Source organism: Gopherus flavomarginatus, chromosome 3 (genome assembly GCF_025201925.1).
Source record: "Gopherus flavomarginatus isolate rGopFla2 chromosome 3, rGopFla2.mat.asm, whole genome shotgun sequence".
NCBI classification, from domain to species: domain Eukaryota; kingdom Metazoa; phylum Chordata; order Testudines; family Testudinidae; genus Gopherus; species Gopherus flavomarginatus.
Window position 1 is genome coordinate 212,010,411 of NC_066619.1, and position 19,310 is coordinate 212,029,720.

A 19,310-nucleotide genomic window follows, 5' to 3' on the forward strand; every position below is an offset into this window, starting at 1 on the left:
GAAAAAAACATTTTTTCATGTTTTCAGCAGCAACAGTTCCTGCAGATCTATTTTTTTTTAATATAAGAAACAACAGATGAATATGGCTTATCTCCACTAAAATCAATTGAGCTCCACCAGGAATGAATTTGTCCCGAGAATGTCATTAAAAAAACAATTCATATCATATCATCAGGAGTTCTCTTTTGGGAGGTAAAAGCAAAATAAATGAATTAATTGTGAATGATTGTCTATCTTCTTTTGAATTTTAGCAGTCATACATTGATTGCATAAATTTAGCAGGTAGCTCTAATCACCAGTTACAAGCTAATGATCATAGATAACCTTCTTCCACAAAGTAACTCTTGGTCCTAATGCATCATTCAGAAATCAGTATTAATAAATAATCCTTCAACATCTTATTTTAACCTCTCTAACTGAGCACCTTATTCAGCAATTTTACAATCAATAGTCCCTCTGTAAATAGCCATTCCATCAGGAGATCAATAACTCAAAAATGACAATTTATTCAGCATTGTTACATGCAAACTCAACTTTCCAGTCCTAGCTATAAATTCTACCCAAATGCCTAGTTCCCATTTGATGAAAGCCTTTATCCAATTTTACTGATGTTTTCAAGTCCATTCCCCTCGAGAGTATGGTAATGCACCTGATAATAATACAGATTTTTTGACTATTTGTCAGTAGTACACCAGCAAATGAAAGATATATAAGCATGATAAATATTATTGATGTTTGTAAATACCAATCTGATATTAATCTGTTGATTTTTTTCTGCAAGAAATATGGTTAATGCATTTGAACAAAATATGGTATCTTACTTACACTCAACAAACAATGATAAATATAAGTAAAAGTTGAATTTAGGCATTTTCTCTTGTTTCCTTTCCAGGTTGTGAAAAGGACATGGTGATTGATATTCTAACACAGCGCTGCAATGCACAAAGACTTACGATTGCAGAGGCTTACAGGGACATGTATGGCAGGGTATGATATGGTTTTGCATATGTCCACACTTATAACCCTCCTGTACTTATTGCTGTTGGTCTTTTCTTCAGGTCATTTGCTGGGACCCAATCTTTGGCATAAGCTGTATCACCACCTGATTGACAGACAACTACTTTATTTATATGACTATCAATACTTCTGCAGGTTTTAGACTGTCAATTATCATTTATATGACAGTGGAAGTTAAACATCTGTTTAGACATAAAGAACTAAGAAGGAAACGAGATAGAAAGTTTCTTCTCCCACAGTTCACTCACTAAGTTCCTCTACTGATCTTACATACATCTTTAGAAATACCTCTATCTTCCCCTCACCCAGCTTCTCAAATATAGTTTATTCTCCTGATTACAGTGTGTGACTTTGGGCATTTTACTTAAACTGGCTTTGCCACTGAGCACCCATTGGTACAGTGGAAATAAGTTATCTGACAGAGATATGGTGATGTGTAAATAATGTTTGTAAGGTGCTTCAGAACTTGTATGAGATCAGATCTGCTCACATCCAGAAGTGATGTGGCACAATTTTTGTGATAATACACTACCACCACCAATTTTCATACTGAAATATACACACACAATGCTTTTCAAATGAGAGGACAGGAGCTTGGGTAGCTTTTGTCTTCTGGTCAGATTCTATTTTTTTTTAATATTTTGTTTAAATTGATTAAAAGCACCTACCAGGAATATTAGCATCTCTTATACATGTCAAAGGAGGCAATATTTCCTAGTGGATAGAGCAGTGACGTGGGACTCAGTAGACCTGGATTCTATGCCTAGCCCTACAACTGACCTGCTAGGTACCTTTGGGCAAGTCATGTTGTCAGTTTGTGCCTCAGTTTCCCCATCTGTAAAATGGGGATAATAATGCTGACTTTCTTTGTGAAGTGCATTGAAATCTACAGATGCAAAGGGCAATGCAAGAGTCAGATTTTCTTCTTATATACAAAAACACACAACTAATGAAAAATCCTATGATTAAACTGACCAGATTCCCCTCAGTCATAATAGAAATTAGCCCAATAGCTTGAGTTAAATCCGATTTCCCTGAACTCTGGATCACCCAATCCCCCTCAATCTACCAGCTCACAACAACCCTGAGAAAAGAGATTCACCTTGAGAAGTGTCTTGATATTTATAGTGGAGCTTCTCAGGTATACAGGGGCTGCTGGGAGGGTGTTCTCCATAAGCAGAACTTAACTTTTGAACTTATTCCCTCCCTGATCCAAAAGTGCCCAAGTCTGTTAGTTTTTATATAGGTTGCAAAGCCCACCTGTTTTCTGAGACAATGAAGGGATGGAGGGGCAGAAGGAGGGCTGGTATATATGGGTAGAGGGGAAAATTGTTTGAACTTTATTTTCATGTTTAGTTGGTTATTTTCTGGTTTGCAGGGAGTGGGGATGCTGATTTTGTCTGGATTATTATATCTTTAAACAAAGGTAAAGAAGGGTTTTTGTGTTATAAATCAAAATCAATAAACTACAACTAAGCCATAGCTCATCTCACCATCCAACTTCTGTTGTTCTACTTACATTTAATTGAAATCACTAGATCAGTATGTACATAAGTGAATTCTATTACCTAGATATCTTTATTACTTTTATGCCTCCTACCACCATAGTACCTGAATACCTCATAGTCTTTAATTTGTCCATCTTCACAACACCCTTGTGAAGTAGGTAGTGTTGTTATCCCCCTTTACCAAAAGGGAACAGAGACACAGACACTAACACAAAGTCACACAGGAAATCTACGGCAGAATCTAGGTCTCCCCAGTTGTAGGCTGTATCCCTAACCACTATACCATTCTTCCTCTCTAATATAAGTGTAGTAGTTGACATCAAAGAGTTATCTTTTGCCAACACTTACTACACAGTTACCATAAATTCCCTCAGTGGAATGAAAACTGTGGTAATCTCAGACTGTGTGTGTGGAAATAGTTGGTAATTGAGGTTTAATGATTTCTGCTGTACCAGTTATATGTGGGATTGAGCCAAGAGTTTTAAAAAACCAAATAGCATTATAGGCACTGTAACAACTTTTAATTGTATTTTGTTAAGAAACTGAGCTACTCTGATCAAGCTAATCTCATCTCAGGTGTGTGTACAGTCCACAGCAGAAACTCTGTACACAGCATTTCTTTTAAGGAAGTGCTCCTCTGATTGTTTTGCAACTGAAGCTATCATTATAATAAAATTAAAAAGTTAGTGATATTTTATTTTAAATTACTGACCCTATGGGTAACTGGGATATAAACCTATATTATTTGCAGAAAGAATTGCCGGTTCCTTTTTAGGAGATGGAGTTCACATAACCTGGTTTGAGATATTCTGTATTAATGGAGGATAATTCCGGTTATGTCTACTTTATTCAACAGTTTGGATTTTCATTTTGAAATCCTGAACCAAACAATAAATAAAAGAACAAAGAATAGATTCCTCTAGGTCAATTTTACCTTAAATTCATCCTTCTTTTCCCCCTTGCTAGGAATAGCCTCTTGGCCCTGTAACGTTGATGGCTGCAGGTCTCATGATAAGGGGGAAACTGGAAATGTAAAGGAGAATCTCTGCTTTCATTTTTAAAAGAAAGTTTCTAGTCCTTTTTACAGTGTATACAAGTTGCTAACGTTAAAAGGAACAAGCAATTGGATTCCATTTCCGCAGCAGAATGTGTGGGATATAGAAGAGTCTAAAGATTCACAAATTAAGTGAAATTAGTCAATTATTGGGTGCATCTTGCTAACCTTCCCAAAAGTCTTTATGCCAACCCTATGTAAAGTGATGTGGAAATGGGGCTCAGTAATTAGTTACTATTTGGTTGAGGGAGCAGGCAAAAATGCTAAGGGTCTGCTACTTCTCCGCATCCTCCCTCTCTCTTCCTCACCCCATTTCTCTGGTTTCTAGCTCTCTCTCATGGGATATGTTCAGCTTTAATATTTTGTTTTTATTTTTTTTTTAAATTCATCAAACGGGCCACTGTATACAGGGCCAGCTCCAGGCACCAGCATTCCAAGCTGATGCTTGGGGCAGCATTCTGCGAGGGGCGGCAGTCCCTGCTGTTTTGCCTCCAAGCAGCGCTCCGAATTGCCGTCCGTGCGCCTTTAGAGCGACAGGCGCATTTCCGCGGTGGTGGCAATTCAGCGGCAGCTTCTATGTTTAGCTGTCTGGGGCGGCTTCAGCTAAACATAGAAGCTGCCGCCGAATTGCTGCTGCTTCGGAAATGCGCCTGCCACCCTAAGGGCACACGGACTGCCCTAGCTGTCCGCAACAGCAATTCGGTGCACTGCTTGGGGCGGCGAAAACTGTAGAGCCGGCCCTGACTATAGACACTAGTATATCGACTTCACATATTTAGACCTCTGTCTAGATCAATTTTTAATATGGTAGTTATTGTGCTTTCAATAGAATCCTGTTCATAGTGACACTAACATGAATTACAAATGGGAAATGGGGCAAATTAAAAGCAGAAATGGATAAAAGCAAATGCTGAAGTTAAATACCTTCTGAACTGGCTGTTTGATCCAGACATATCCAGAAACTTAAGAGATTGCTTCTTACAATTAGCCTTTAAGGATTTCTCAGAGACACAATTGGAAATTTTTAATAATGACAGCTTAGATTTGTCTTTTCTTATTTTTCACTACTTCTCTTCATTCTACCCTGGTTCTGATTACAGGGGGCAATTTTTAATTAGTCTCCATTTGTATTATTAATCCATATTGCCACAGGCATTCCGTCAGCAATAAAATGTCTTAATGAATTAATTTCAAGTCTATGTGTGATTTAGTAGTTGTCAAATGTATCTAATGCACATTCAGGGAAGATTACATATTGTTTCTTCATCATAAATTCATTTTTTAATTTGTATGTCTCCTTCCTCATTGCTACTCTGTTTACTAAATTGATTAACCACAGGATATCTGAGTATATCTTTAATTATTCTCCTTCTGAGAGATAGAGAGGCTTTTGCATTAACTATGTTGCCATTTTCAGTTATCAATGTTGTCATTTCCACAGCACCATGGATCTCTTGGTAATGAAACATCTTCACCAATACACAAAAAAAGTATTTAAGACAAGCTGCATTGGAAGAAACACCCTTAATGCTTTTCGTTCAGTCCATCAAAAGTGAAGTCTCTATCTTTGGACTGAACGAAGATATACATGGGGGAAGGGGACAGGGACTGGCTGGTTTATAGGATTGGAGTCCATCTGATCACCGATTCAAATCCAAGCTCAGGTCAGTAGGAATCTGGGCCCAGGTACTCAGAGGTATTTAGGCTCCTAACTTCCACTGATTTCAAGATTAAGGCACCCCTGCAATCCACAGAACCCTCACTCAGTTGGAGCCAAAGCTCACTGCCTAAATTTCCACAGTAAAAACTCACTGCATGCCTAATTTTCTGCCACAGGCCAGCACCCTGGCCTCTCATGCCTCAAGCCAGGCAGAGATAAATGGTCTCTTGCCCATCTCACCTGCAAAGCCTGATCCAGTAGCTGTGCTCTGAATAGGGCTCACTCAACACTACAGAGCTGGGTGGAGGAGGCATTAACACCCTCCCTTCTAAGCTTAAGCCCAGTACGTAGGACATTCAGCTGGGATGCAGGAGACCCCAGTTCATTTCCCCCCTCTTCCGGAGGGAAAGAAATTTTAACAGGTGTTTTCCACCTCACGAGTACCCTAATCACTGGACTACAGAGTTATTCTCACTCTCTCTGGCCTAATTAATACTTAATTATTTAGTACAAAGTGGAATGGCTTCAACAAGAGAGATTGAGATACACCCTCTTTCCCCCAACCCCCGAGAATAGAATCATAGGACTGGAAGGGACCCCAAGAGGTCATCTACTCCAGTCCCCTGAACTCATAGCAGGACTAAATATTATTTAGACCATCCCTGAAAGGTATTTGTCTGACCTATTCTTAAAAATCTTCAATGATGGAGATTCCACAACTTCCCTAAGCAATTTATTCCAGTTCTTAACCACCCTGACAGTTAGGAAGTTTTTCCTAATGTCCAACCTAAACTTCCCTTGCTGCAATTTAAGCCCGTTGCTTCTTGTCCTATCCTCAGAGGTTACAAAAAGCAATTTTTCTCCCTCCTCCTTGTAGCAAGATTTTACATACTTGAAAACTGATATAATATCCTTTCTCAGTCTTCTCTTCTCCAGATTCAACAAACACAATTTTTTTCAATCTTCCCTCATAGGTCATGTTTTCTAGACCTTTAATCATTTTCGTCACTCTTCTCTGGACTCACCAATTTCTCCACATTCTTCCTGAAATGTGGTGCCCAGAACTGGACACAATACTCCTGTTGAGGCTTAATCAGCAGGGAGTAGAGAGGAAGAATTACTTTTCATGTCTTGCTTACAACACTCCTGCTAATACATCCCAGAACAATGTTCACTTTTTTTTGCAACAGCATTACATGTTTGACTCATATTTACCTTGTGGTCCACTATGACCCCCAGATCTCTTTCTGCAGTACTCTTTCCTAGGCAGTCATTTCCCATATGCCAGTCTAGTGGTTCAGGCACTCACCTGAATAGTGAAGAATCGCTCTTCAAATCCATTTTCCTCTTCAGATGGGGAGAGGGAGAACTGAACTAGGTTCTCCCACATGAGTACCCTAACCCCCTGGTTAGTGGTTAAAAGGGGTTAGGTTCAACAAATTTTTGTCAAGAAAACTTCCTCAGGTCCAGGATGGAATGTCAGGGAGGAACAGGACTAAGAAAGATTATAGTCTTGTGGTTACAGCATGCCTCTGGCCTATGTAACAGAGTACTTGCTCCAAATCAGTGTGTCTGTAGTTCAGTTTTGCTGGCTGAAGCTGTTACATTTTGTATAAATAATTAAATATTGCTTGAGAGAGTGACTGACTATAGCTTAGTGGCTAGACCACTAACCATAGATGGAGGTTCAAGTCCCTGCTCAAATGAAGAATTAATTATTTATGCACATCAGAAGCACTCCAGCAAAAGAGACTGAAAGAGTGGGAAAGTAGACTAGCCAGTAGTCTGGGAGTTAGAGTACCTAGGTTACAAAAACTCACATATAAGTGCCCCTCTACCTGATTCAGATCATTCCAGGCAAGTACCATAATCACCAGCCTCAAGGCTCTCCTATTTTTTTCCCCTCAAGGGGTAACTTCAAAAAGGTCTCAGTTTCATCCAGATGTGGAATGAGTCCATTTTCAAAATCTTGACAAGTTTCACTGGCTGGGAAAACTGTTTTCTGTACAGCTCTACATATGATTACAAACCTACTAACAAATATAGTTGAGTACAACCCATAAAATATAGTTGTGGTGACTTCACACAAAAGCTGTTTGCATAGGCACACCTATAGGTTCATAAAGATTTGCATACACAAGTTGACAGAGAATATTTCAAAGCAGATTAAAGACCCTTTTAAAATTTGGCCCCAAATGTCTTTCCTTACCAATGTCAATCTTTTCCATTTCTTAATATATTTTTTTCACCTATGTTCTAATTAACCATAAGCCAAAATTGCTGTGTTCTTTTTTTTTCTTTATGTATAGTAGCCTTACCCATATTATCAACAAGGATATGCACAGCTTCGAGAATAGCTTTTGTTACTTAACTGTAGCCACAATCCAGCCTGCAGGGTTCGTCTTTTTATTATATCACAGAAAATAATTGCTAGTTTTTATTTTTAATGCTTTCAGTGATTAATATTCCACTGCAAAGCATGAGTACTACACTAATCCTGATTATCTTTTTTCCAAGGATTTGATTATGGACCTGAAAGAGAATCTCTCTCATCACTTCAAAGACGTTATGGTTGGCCTGATGTATCCACCTGCATCCTATGATGCCCATGAACTCTGGCATGCTATGAAGGTGCTTGTCCAACTCAGAAATACTTATATTACTTATAGGCACAGATTACAGCAATTCACATCTGTTTCGTAGATTCTTTAACATACAACTGAATGATAAACTGTTAAAAAGGCATTTCTCAGTTTAGTGGGAGAGAAGAATATACAGTACTATAAAATTTACATGTATTTTTATATTAAATGTAATATAAATAATCTAGCTTTAAAAAATACAGCAATCATTTAACAGATGAATATAACCAGATAACTGAAGAAAATAACATATTTCTATAGTATGGTTTGTTAACTGAAATGTAAGTCCCTGATTCGGCAAACGCTTAGACATGTTCTTAGATATGCTCAAAGGAGTAGTCCCATTGAATCTTTCTCATAAGGCTAAGCACATGCATAAGTGGTTGCATTGTCTGCACCTTAATACTTACCTTACTCTTTTATAAATCAGTGACTATCTTTTAACATTTTAATTTAATTCCCATTTTCAAGGCTAGGAACTATTTTATTGTATTAAGCAGTCATTGCCAGCAAATAAAATGAGCACCAACGTTGTCATTTTTTTAACAGTTGATATCAAGGCACTTTTAGAACTACTGGTATATTTTTAAAATGATGGTTAGCAGTGAGATTATTATAGCCCATTAGTAGCATCAGAAGGACTATTTTTATCATTGACCAGGATTGGCAAATCTAGAATTTTTCTACATTTGAATCAAGTTTGTGCTTTTTTACACTCTTGTACCTTAATTGTGGCATCGATGGGATTACTCGGATGCATAAAATAATGCACATACATAACTCTGCAGAATTGGGGCCTTGCTGACATATTCTTCTCCTGTTCTAAATGCAGAATTCTCATTGTCATTAACAAGAGCTGTATGCACCTATGAAAAGCAGTATATGTAGCATTCATTCACCTGAATTCAAACTCACATACTGAAGTCAACAACTTTGTGGGGAAATGTAATGATTTGCAATCCTACATGGTATGAAAGTAATGAAGAAGTACTTCATGTAAAAATCAAGTACTGTTGTAAACATTGCAAAACATACTTCTAAGTAGTTCCAAAAAAGAGAAACTGGAAGCAGAGCATATTATTGATGCTCAGATATATTTCAGATTGTCTAAACCCCTAGCACAATTAGGGACAGCATGCTTAGTACATGCATTTAATTCTTTACAAAGCCCCACATATTTAAAAGGGCTTTATTGCTCCCTAGGAATGAAATTCACCCCAGTGCATTTTCTCCTTTGGTAGGGCATTGTCTCACTCTCCATGTTGCTTTAGCAATAGGACACTTCACATGCTTAACTTTAAGTGTTAGTGCTGGAGGTTCAGTTCTAATATTAATTACACTGAAGCTCATCAGTAACCCTGAAAAGATTGGAAACAGTACTCTTAATAATAGGAAAATAACCCATAAATATAAAACATGAACTCCTCCAACAGAGACTAGCATTCTTTCACTGTCCTTGACAAATATTACACATTGTATTGGAAGCCATTATCTCTACTAGTAATGACCTTGCTTGTTTGCTATTTTTTCCTTGCAGGGAGCAGAGATGGAAGAGAACTGTTTAATTGATATATTAGCCTCAAGATCAAATGGGGAGATTTTCCAAATGAAAGAAGCCTACTTAATGCGTATTGTTTATTTTATTTTATTTAAGTATACAGTAGCATATCCTACAAGGGTGCAATTCTGACTAGAAGTGGATATAGTTGCATGACTAAAAGAGCTAGACTTCCAAAGATGAGTTCTTAAAGCCAATTGTTTTCCCCTCTTTCCTTGTTTCAGGATAATTGTACATAAAAGGCTGAAGCAAAATGTATAAAACAAGTTTAAATTTGTAATGTACAGTATTAGCATAAAAATATCTCAGTATTTTTAGACATTCATGATTCTGTGATCTTTGTATGTTTCTCAGTCCACAGACTGATATTTTTGGACGATAACTTTTGGATGAAGATTAAACTCTTTAAATCTTTAAAGAGAAGGAGCGGGGGGGTTGTTTTTTTTTGTTTTGGGTGCTTGTTTGTTTGTTTGTTCTCCATCTTATAACTATCTCACTAATTCTGCACTAATTGTCATTTTAGGACTGAACCCATGGTCACTGTTTAGGTAAAAATCCTATTAAAGTCACGGAGATTCTTGCTAGCTGCGGGACTACAGAGCAGATCTTCTTAGGTGTTTAGGCACCTAAAGATGCAGATAGGCACCTAAAGGGATTTTCAAAAGTGCATAAGCAAGTTAAGTGAATTAGATGTCTAGCCTGCTTAAACTCTTGTGAAAATCCCTTTGAAGATCTATCCCCACATGGTTAGGCCAATTTATTCCTCACTGCAGAATGAAAAGTGTTAAAAGACTTGCAAATGTCAATATACTGAGCATATTTTTTATTCTTGTTACTCATCACTGTTTGCAAATCTTCACTAACATTATTCAGAGAATATTTGTGTGTTCTACAAATTATACATTTAACATAAGTTTGTTGTGGTTTGCACCCCAGAATACAACAATGATCTTCAGCAAGACATTTATTCTGAGACTTCAGGCCACTTCAGAGACACGCTTATGAACCTCACTCAGGTACTGTACAAACTCAAAATAGGTTTTACTTTTTTAAGAAATGCAGAACCATCTTCTAACATTGCTGAAGGACCCTCAGATTTTAAGTTGGCTACAGTTAAACCTAATCCATGCTCAATATTGTTGAAAAGCTACATTTTTAAAGTGACAGCAAAAAGGGGAAAGATTAGAATTTGAATTCTTTCATCTGCTTTTACTTTGGCTTTAAAATGCAACCATAGGTCAATTGAGTATTTTATTGAACGAGAATCTGAAAATGCCGTCTGACCCTATATCCAAATGAGATTTTCTTTCACAAGTTCTATTTTTCTTCATTAGTAGAGTGTACTGTCCATATTACAGTTTGTATGTCACATAGAAAAATAGAGAAATAGCTGACCTGACGATGCAAGAAATTATTAAACAGATCTTTATAGTCCTTCTGTTTTCAAAAAAAACATGTTATTTGTGCTGAACAAATATGCCAGACAACATGCTGTTTACACTGTGGTGGTACCTCATGCAGGAGGATTGTCAAAATTATTTACAAACTTCCTGATCCTGTAAAGTGCTTGAGTGCTTTTTGTTGAGATATGGTCAATTCTCACTAAATTAGGAGATTCTCAGCAGCTCAGAATTGGTGATCAACGCTTTACAGAAATCAAACCCTAAAATATTGTGCCATAAGTCAAGGGACAGAGGAGAAATGGGGACATTAATTACTGTTATCAGAAAGACACAGAGGGGGAAGATGCCTTCATGCTAGTGGCCTAATTAATTTTATTTGTATTTCAGGAACTATTACAGCTTAAACATCTAAATAAGTTTAGCATGAAAACTGAATTAGAGACTTTCACAATATGGATCAAAACAACAGGTGCACTGTCAGAAATCTACATGTACCTTTGTACTTGCATTTGTTTTTACAAATAAGTACACAAATGACTGTTTGCACATGGAAAATGGAGAGCTGCAGTCACAATTGGTGACTGCACAGTTTTGTGGTTGCTCCTGGACCCGAAACTTTGACTCTATATTTGTATTACATTAAAAGAAAAAAAAAACTCCTACATTAAAAGAACACTAAGGTTGACAAGTCAACCAGCCAAAAGTTAGGATTAAGGATTAAGGTTTCCTGAGAAACTTTATTTTTGCTTCCTTGTACATATGTATTATGATATAGTCTTATTGCTGTTTTTTTACACATGACCCTTTCCTCATTCAGTGCACAGGATGGACAGTGCTCATTTAATAAGCATTCAGTATTTCTCTTTATCCTGATTATTCAGCATGTAGCTGCATGCATTATTTAGTGAGTACCATCAAGCCCTGGACATCTTTGAAAATTTTGGTTTACATGACTTTCCCAGTACCACATAGGAACTATGTGAGAGGCAGGGGAAGTATCTAATTTTTCTGGGTGCCATTCAATTGCTTTAACCATAAAACCATCTGTGACAGAGCATGGTGAGTGAGTACTTATGGAAGACCTGGGGGAGGGTAAGCACAAGTCCTGCCCTCATCTAAAGGCTCCTCCATCAGCCTAAGAGGAGAAACTACTGAACCCAGGTCTCAAGTGAAATCGGGGACAATTGATGAGTAACAGCAATGGGAGTGAGGATAGGGTTGCCAACTCTGACTGAAGCTATTCTGGGAGATTTTTTTCCAACATGACATAATGTCATTCTCTTAAAATATCCTATTAAAATCTCTGGGATTGCTTTCAAGTCACCAGGAGATTGATGCAAATTCCCTGGAGACTCCAGGCCAATCCTGGAGGGTTGGCAACCAAAAGGGAAGGTCACAGGCTCAAAAGCAAGGAACAAGAAGGAGACACTGAGCAGAGAACATCCGACAGCATCCACTGTTCTGCAAAGGTGTCCAGGAAGCCAATGGACTTAGCCCAGAGAAACACTGCTCAGACATGTGATCTGAGGGAGGAGCGGAAATAGGATCCACAGTCACAGAGCACCTCCCCATCCAGCATCCTCCTTTTGAAATGGTGGATGGCCACCTTGGCCAGTGCTAGGAGGAGGTTGATGAGGAGGTCTCATGACTTTGTGGGGCAACAGCTGGGCTGTGGATAAATCAGGAAGTGCAGAGAACAGTGCAGCCATCACCATAAGCCAGAAAAGGTGCTGTAGCCTGGCGCACTCAAGATAGATGTGCACCAGGGTCTCCCTCATGCCACACAAGGGGCAAGGAAGGTGAACTGCACCAACTACATGCCCATGCTCATGGCTCCATGAACGAGCTGCCAACTAATATCCCCAGAGTGCCACAAGACCAATGTGGAATACAGTCTGGCCCACCAGAGTGCCTCACCTTCCACTGGTGGTAGGAGTTCCCACCAGTCAATGGTAGAGTTGGACACAAGGGTGAGGAAATGAAAGGCGTGGAGCACAAGCATGTACAGCTGTGCATTTTCTCTCTCTTTTTTTTTTTTTAAATCAGGGCAGTACACAAAGACCTCAGTCAGGATTGTTAGGTGATGTGCAAAAATATGAAGGCCTGGCCCCTGCTCCAAAGAACTTTCAGTCATAGTAAGTCTTAATGATTAAGGCCATAATTCAGCATGATTCTTAAGCATTTTACCCAACTTTAGGCATATAAATAGTCCTAATGAAGCCAAGGTGACTTCTCACATGCTTAAAGATAGGAAAGTGCTTACACACTTTACTAAATTAGGGCCTAATTCAAAACCATGTAATTTCAGGCCCTTATCCTGCCAACAGTCATTCATAATTTTACCTACAAGAATAAAGGACACTACTCTGTGTGTTTGCAGAATGGGGGCCTTGTTTGTACAGAATCTTTCATACAAACTTTGGGGGATATTCTCAGTGGGCGTAAATCACAGCTTCATTAACTTCAATGAAGCTATGCCAATTTTTAACACCTGATGAACGTGACCAATTCATACCAGCTGATGAACTGGACCATTATCTCAAAATGCTTTGCAGAGTTAAACAATAAATAACAGCACATGGTCTAGCAGGGAGGAATGGCAAAGATAAAAAACATAAGTTCAAGGTTGAAAAGGATGACTTCTGATGAGGTTCGAAATGAGATGGGGAACGGATGACAAGGAGAGAGAAAATATGTATGTTCCAGATGTAGGCACTGCAAAAGAGAGACTTTTTCCTTCTAATGTTCAACAGATTTTCTCACTGGTGATGAACTCCTTGCCACCCCAAAAAGACTGCACAATATCTTAGTTCTTACCCTCATTAAAGCCATGGCAATTTTGTCTTACAATCAGGACAAATACAAAACATCCTGCCCTATAATCTGCAGTCATCATTATCAAAACACATTGCCACAAATATCTGGTGGGGATCACCAGATAGGTAGGATCCCACCAGCTACTCATCTCAGATTCTGGAGCCTAAAAAGAGCTCTGGAGAACTCCAGCTGCACTGCTTCATACTGTGCTTCTTTGTAAGTTGTTACTTGTTATCTATGTGTGAATATTACCTTATATATGTTAATAAAAACAATTGTAGAAAAGTCAGATAGCACTTAATTTAAAATATTATCCTTTTTATAGTTTCTCTTTTGGATAGTCTTGTAGAATAAACTGGACAATGCTGCAGATTAAAATAGAAAATTTGATTCTTTCTACCTATTTCTATGTAACTTATAGAAAGGATGTCATTCTGTATCAACAGTTTCAGTTTTTTTGTTTTCTTTAAAAATATATTGGTTTACTCTCTATTAAATTCTGGGACCTTCATCCTGCAATCTATAGTTAAAGAGAAACTATAAAAAGGATAATATTTTAAATTAAGTGCCATCTGACTTTTCTACAATTGTTTTTATTAACATATATAAGGTAATATTCACACATAGATAACAATTAACAACTTATAATACAGGTCAATGGGGCTCTGTGCAGGAGTGCCATAATTACAATACTGAGGCCTATAATACTTTTCCATAAGGAAAAAGCATACATATCTCCCACCCACCCACCCCTAGCACCACCACCACCACCACCACCACCAATCAATGGGTAGTGGCAAAATCCTTCTGAGAGGCAAGCTTCTAGAAGGCTTATTACATCGTAATTAATGTAAGTACTTGGATTGAATTATAACTATCCAGAATTTTAATATGACATGAAGAGTTGATTTATTCCACCCCCCACCACCAGGTTTTGGCATGGATATGAATTAAAATACCATCATTTTCTGGAATTTAAAAAGAAGAATATTGATGCAGTTTGTAAGATTATCTGATCAAACAATGCCAAGAATAGTCATTAAAAAAATTAACTGTAGGGTTTTTTTGTTTATGTAGAGCACTGCTGCTCAGTTTTTATTGTCCACTTGTCATATTTTTCCAGTTTCATGTATTCAATCACAGAAAGTCACTCCAGCATAATTTCCTTTAAGCAATTTATCTTGTCACTAAGAACTTCATTCTTTGTTCTGTGCAAATTCTTTACAATTTAATTAAAATGTGAATTAACATATTTTCCAGGCAAGAGTTGAAACCTGGTCATTCTAGTATTGGCAGACAATACATAATTTTAATCCTTACTTTCACTTTTGTACAGAATGATTGTCAACTCCAAACTAAAGTAAATTGCTTCAAAAACTTATAGTTAAGGCAATGATTAAGTGCTGTCTGAGACTTATGACTCCTGCAACCTGGGATGATTTGTATCCTTACCCTGTAATTATGATTAAAAGGAGTTATTCTAAATGACTTTTCTTTTGTTACAACTATATATATCTGATCCTAATTTATTAACTAAATCGTATCTGCTTGGTTTACAGAACTGCAAAGCCAAAAGAGCTACAGGAGAATAAGCTGTATTCTATTTTGACTCATACATTATCAAAATTGTCAGGCCACTTCTCAATCTTGAATCTTATTTATAGGTGATGATGGTAACATGCAGTGTAAAGCAGATTGATCACTATTTGATACGACTGATCTTGCAGTTTGGACAGTGAGAAAAAAGTGTGTGGTTTTTTTCCTTGTAAAAAACAGCAAAGTTATAAGAACATATCAGTGGAAAATAAACTGGGGACACAAAGATGCCATTTGTACTGTTATTTTCCACATCATAACCACGTTATAATAACTTTATAAACAGGTAACATCATCTAGTTATTTACTAACTTTTCTTTTATGTAAGTAAAGGGTTAGTTAAAAATGTGATCTCACAGGTAACCCACTTGTATCCACCTCTACTACCACTTCGTCATCAGTCCCATCATGATTCTAGAATTCCTCCATCCTAAGGGAATGGTTCTCGGAGATGTGCCATAGCAATTCCCGATGTGACCTGTAGAATATTTTAGGTCTGTATAGACCAGCTCTATCACACCCATTCTTGTGTAAAATCCTGGAACGGATATCTCAGTGAATGAGAAGTAGTATTATATAAAGACCATCGCATTCTCTTGCAGTCATTTTAGAAGAATTAATAGAAGAAAATGTTATAACATTTTACAGGGAACCCGGGAGGAAGGGTATGCAGATCCTGCTATGGCTGCTCAGGATGCAATGGTAACTACAATCAGCTGTCAGTTTCTCAAAAATAATAGAAAACAAAAATGCAGCTATTTGAAAGTCTTGTTTAAAGGAGTTTGGAACTGATGATCTTTTGCACCTTGTTATTATTTTAATACCTTAGGTCCTATGGGAAGCATGTCAGCAGAAAACAGGAGAACACAAAAATATGATGCAAATGATCCTGTGCAACAAAAGTTACCAGCAGTTGTGGATGGGTAATTATCATCACTTATGAATCCAACTACTCAGTATTTGAATGTATAATGGAAAGGGAAAATATAGCTTACAGATAAAACAGGCATAATTTTAACTATGCACACAGAAGCTGAATTCACAAATCAATATTCAGGTTCCAGTGCAGTCTGAAACAGGAGCCTGAGCCTACATTCTTTGTGCTCCCAAAACTCCAACTGAAGTTAACGGAAGTTTTGGGCGTACAAGGACTACAAAGCTGAACCCATCGTAGAACAGATAGTGAAAAAAAATGCATCATAGCGATGACAATTAAGGTGATGGGCTCAGTCTTCAGCTGTACTGACCTCACCAGTGGTGCTGGAACTAGGGGTGCTGGGGGCTCCCTTGAAGTAGTAATAACAAACACCAAATACGTGGTTTCCATGGTCAGCACTCCCACTATAAAAATTGTTCCCGCACCCTTGGAGCTCACACTCAATTCATCCGGTGGGAGGGAGTCAAAAGTGCACTGAAGCCACCTTTCCACTTCGCGCAGTCTTAGGGGGCAGACAGGGCCAAATACTGCCCCTCCCCCCCCCCCCAAAAAAAACTCAACCAAACAAGTAACAGCTGCTTAATAGAGCTGGTTGGAACAGTTTTAATTAAACATAGTTTTGTCAAAACACGGTGTTCCATCAAAGCTGATACATTTTGCAGAAACATGTCAATGTTGTTTTTTTCAATGGGAAGGCTTCTGACATCAGTGCGGACTCCCCAGTTGCTCGTGCGTAGCAAGAGAGTGAGATGAATCGAAAACCTGACCTTTTGAGTCCAAAAATGGACATTTAGACAATACTGTTTTGAGAAAATGTTCAAAACATTTTGGTTTTGTTCCAGTGTGGAATGAAAACAAATCTCAAAATGGAATTGTCATTCTCCAGACAGCTCTATAGCATAAAGGGTGGACTAATTTACTTCAGCTTGTAATGCTCTCCTAGAGCTTATTACATCAACAAGGATAAGCAGGAACATACTCCTAACCCCAAATCACCTCATAGGGGATGGGGGCAGGTGTTAGCATAGTCCTGGGTTGAGAATCTGTCCCAATCTCTTATTTTAGATTAAGTTTCACCTTGAGGTAATAGACATCTCAAAAGTAAACAGCAATAAAACTGCTGGGGCTAGTTTCTGCTTTTAATACAGAATATAAATAAACATGTATTCATTTCTTTCAAGTTTTTCAGGAGTTCCAAAACATCTCTGGGCAAGATATAGTAGATGCTATTAATGAATGTTACGATGGATACTTTCAAGAACTGCTGATAGCGATAGGTAAAATAAAATGATTATTTTCCACTGGTAATAACTTCTTAATAATTATACAGTATAGTATATCTGGTCCATTAAAAGATGCAAATATAAGCTTTTTGTGCTATTTTCCCCACTAGTTAATTTTCATATATGGTGTAGAAACTTTGAACATTTGGAAGAAAATCAGCCAACAATCTAAGAGTATACAGAAGAAAGGGCATTTAAATTGCATTGTAGGTTGAGGCTAAAAACTAAAATGTGGTCACTGCATTAGGACAGAGGAGAACTGGATTCTGCTTCTGGTTTTGCTACAAACTTCCTATGTGATCATGGAAAAGTCCATTAGGCACTCTGCCCACACTAAAACAAATGGAAAAACTGCATGTCTTCAGTGGTGTAGGATCAAGCTCCTAAATTTTCTGTGCCTCAGTTTCCCCATCTGTAAAATTATGGTAATCATGGGCAATGCGTAATGGAGGCTGCAGGATGCTAAGCTTCCCCAAACCTCTGTTAATGCTGCCCATCATGGCCCTGGGGCCAGGCAGTGGGAGGGCTCAGAAATCCTCCAGGCAGCCAGGACTTGGAGCAGGACTTGGGGCGGCCGGGGATTCAGGCTGTGGCTCAGGGCAGCTTGGGTGGGTCAGCCGGGATTAGGCTGAACAGACAGCAAGTGTGAAAAATCAGGACAGGAGGTGGGGGGATAATGGGAGCCTATGTAAGAAAAAGCCCCCAAACTCAGGACTGTCCCTATAAAAGCGGGACATCTGGTAACCTAGCCAGGATCCATCTGGCTGCGGTGGGGGGTTTAAGGCTCCTCTGGGGCGTTCACGCATCACCCATGAAGGTAATAATACTTCCCTACCTCACAAAGATGTCATGTGGCTAAATTCATTAAGTTTGTGAAGCACTTATATAGTATGGTGATGAACACCATAAAAAAAATCTATAAATAGCAGATTATTATGACTGAAAAATACAACCATATATTTAAACTACCAGCATCTTTAAGATGAGCCACAGGTAAAGTTGCCCTGCTTGCCGGGGGGAAGGCCCACAGCTAGTACAGAAACGGAGAGGCTTCTTGCAGGTGGCCTGAGATTAGAACTTTATGATCTGCAGCTTCAACAGGCAATTCCATAGGACTGAAAATTCTGCCATCTCCCACTGAATGAGTATTGTTAGGAAAACTCCTTGAGGAGCACCTCAGGTTTTTTCTAAGACAGACGGGGCTGCCTGACCTACAGCCATGAACTCTGCAACGTGAGAACGTTTCTATCAACTAGCAGCAATTTGTTTCATTTCAACCCAATAAGCACCCTCAAGATCACATAAACACACTGTTGATGCAGGTTTCTGAAAGTCTTTAATGTTTCTCCTTTTCTCCATAACATCTCTCTCCTAGTTCTCTGTGTTCGAGATAAACCTTCCTATTTTGCATATAGGCTTTACAATGCAATCCATGTAAGTAGCACTATTCTTTCACATATTTTAAAGAACAGCTTTACTGTCTCTATTTTGAATGATTTAGCTCTTTTGCTTTAAAAGGGTTGGGGTTTTGATAGCTTCTACGTTTAAAGTGTTGCTTGCTTGTTTTAAAAATGTTGGCAATGTTATCAATTTCAAAGCCATAATGCTTGAGCAACAGTTGAGTTTTCTTCCAACACTACTTGTCCAGTAACTGCATTGACTTTTTGAAAAATGAAAACCATCATTTCATATGGACTGCATCTCCACCTCGTGGGTAAAACTCAAAGCACACATTTTATTCGACATGATCTATTCTTATTATCTGACTTCCCACTGTACAGCTTTAATAAAGATCACTGTGAATGGCATAATACAAATACTGTGACATTGGGTGC

At 38.2% G+C, this 19,310-nt stretch overlaps 1 protein-coding gene across 2 annotated transcripts in view; it reads left to right on the plus strand.

The window, feature by feature from the left end:
* ANXA10 (annexin A10) overlaps positions 1-19,310 on the plus strand; it is a 45,693-nt gene that overhangs the window by 21,569 nt on the left and 4,814 nt on the right. For both annotated transcript variants that reach the window (XM_050946181.1, XM_050946182.1), the window contains exons 3-10: positions 893-987; positions 7,757-7,870; positions 9,419-9,509; positions 10,376-10,455; positions 15,904-15,957; positions 16,085-16,178; positions 17,374-17,469; positions 18,851-18,909. In XM_050946181.1, the coding sequence (XP_050802138.1) occupies positions 893-987; positions 7,757-7,870; positions 9,419-9,509; positions 10,376-10,455; positions 15,904-15,957; positions 16,085-16,178; positions 17,374-17,469; positions 18,851-18,909 (683 nt within the window). The remainder of the gene's footprint in view (positions 1-892; positions 988-7,756; positions 7,871-9,418; positions 9,510-10,375; positions 10,456-15,903; positions 15,958-16,084; positions 16,179-17,373; positions 17,470-18,850; positions 18,910-19,310) is intronic.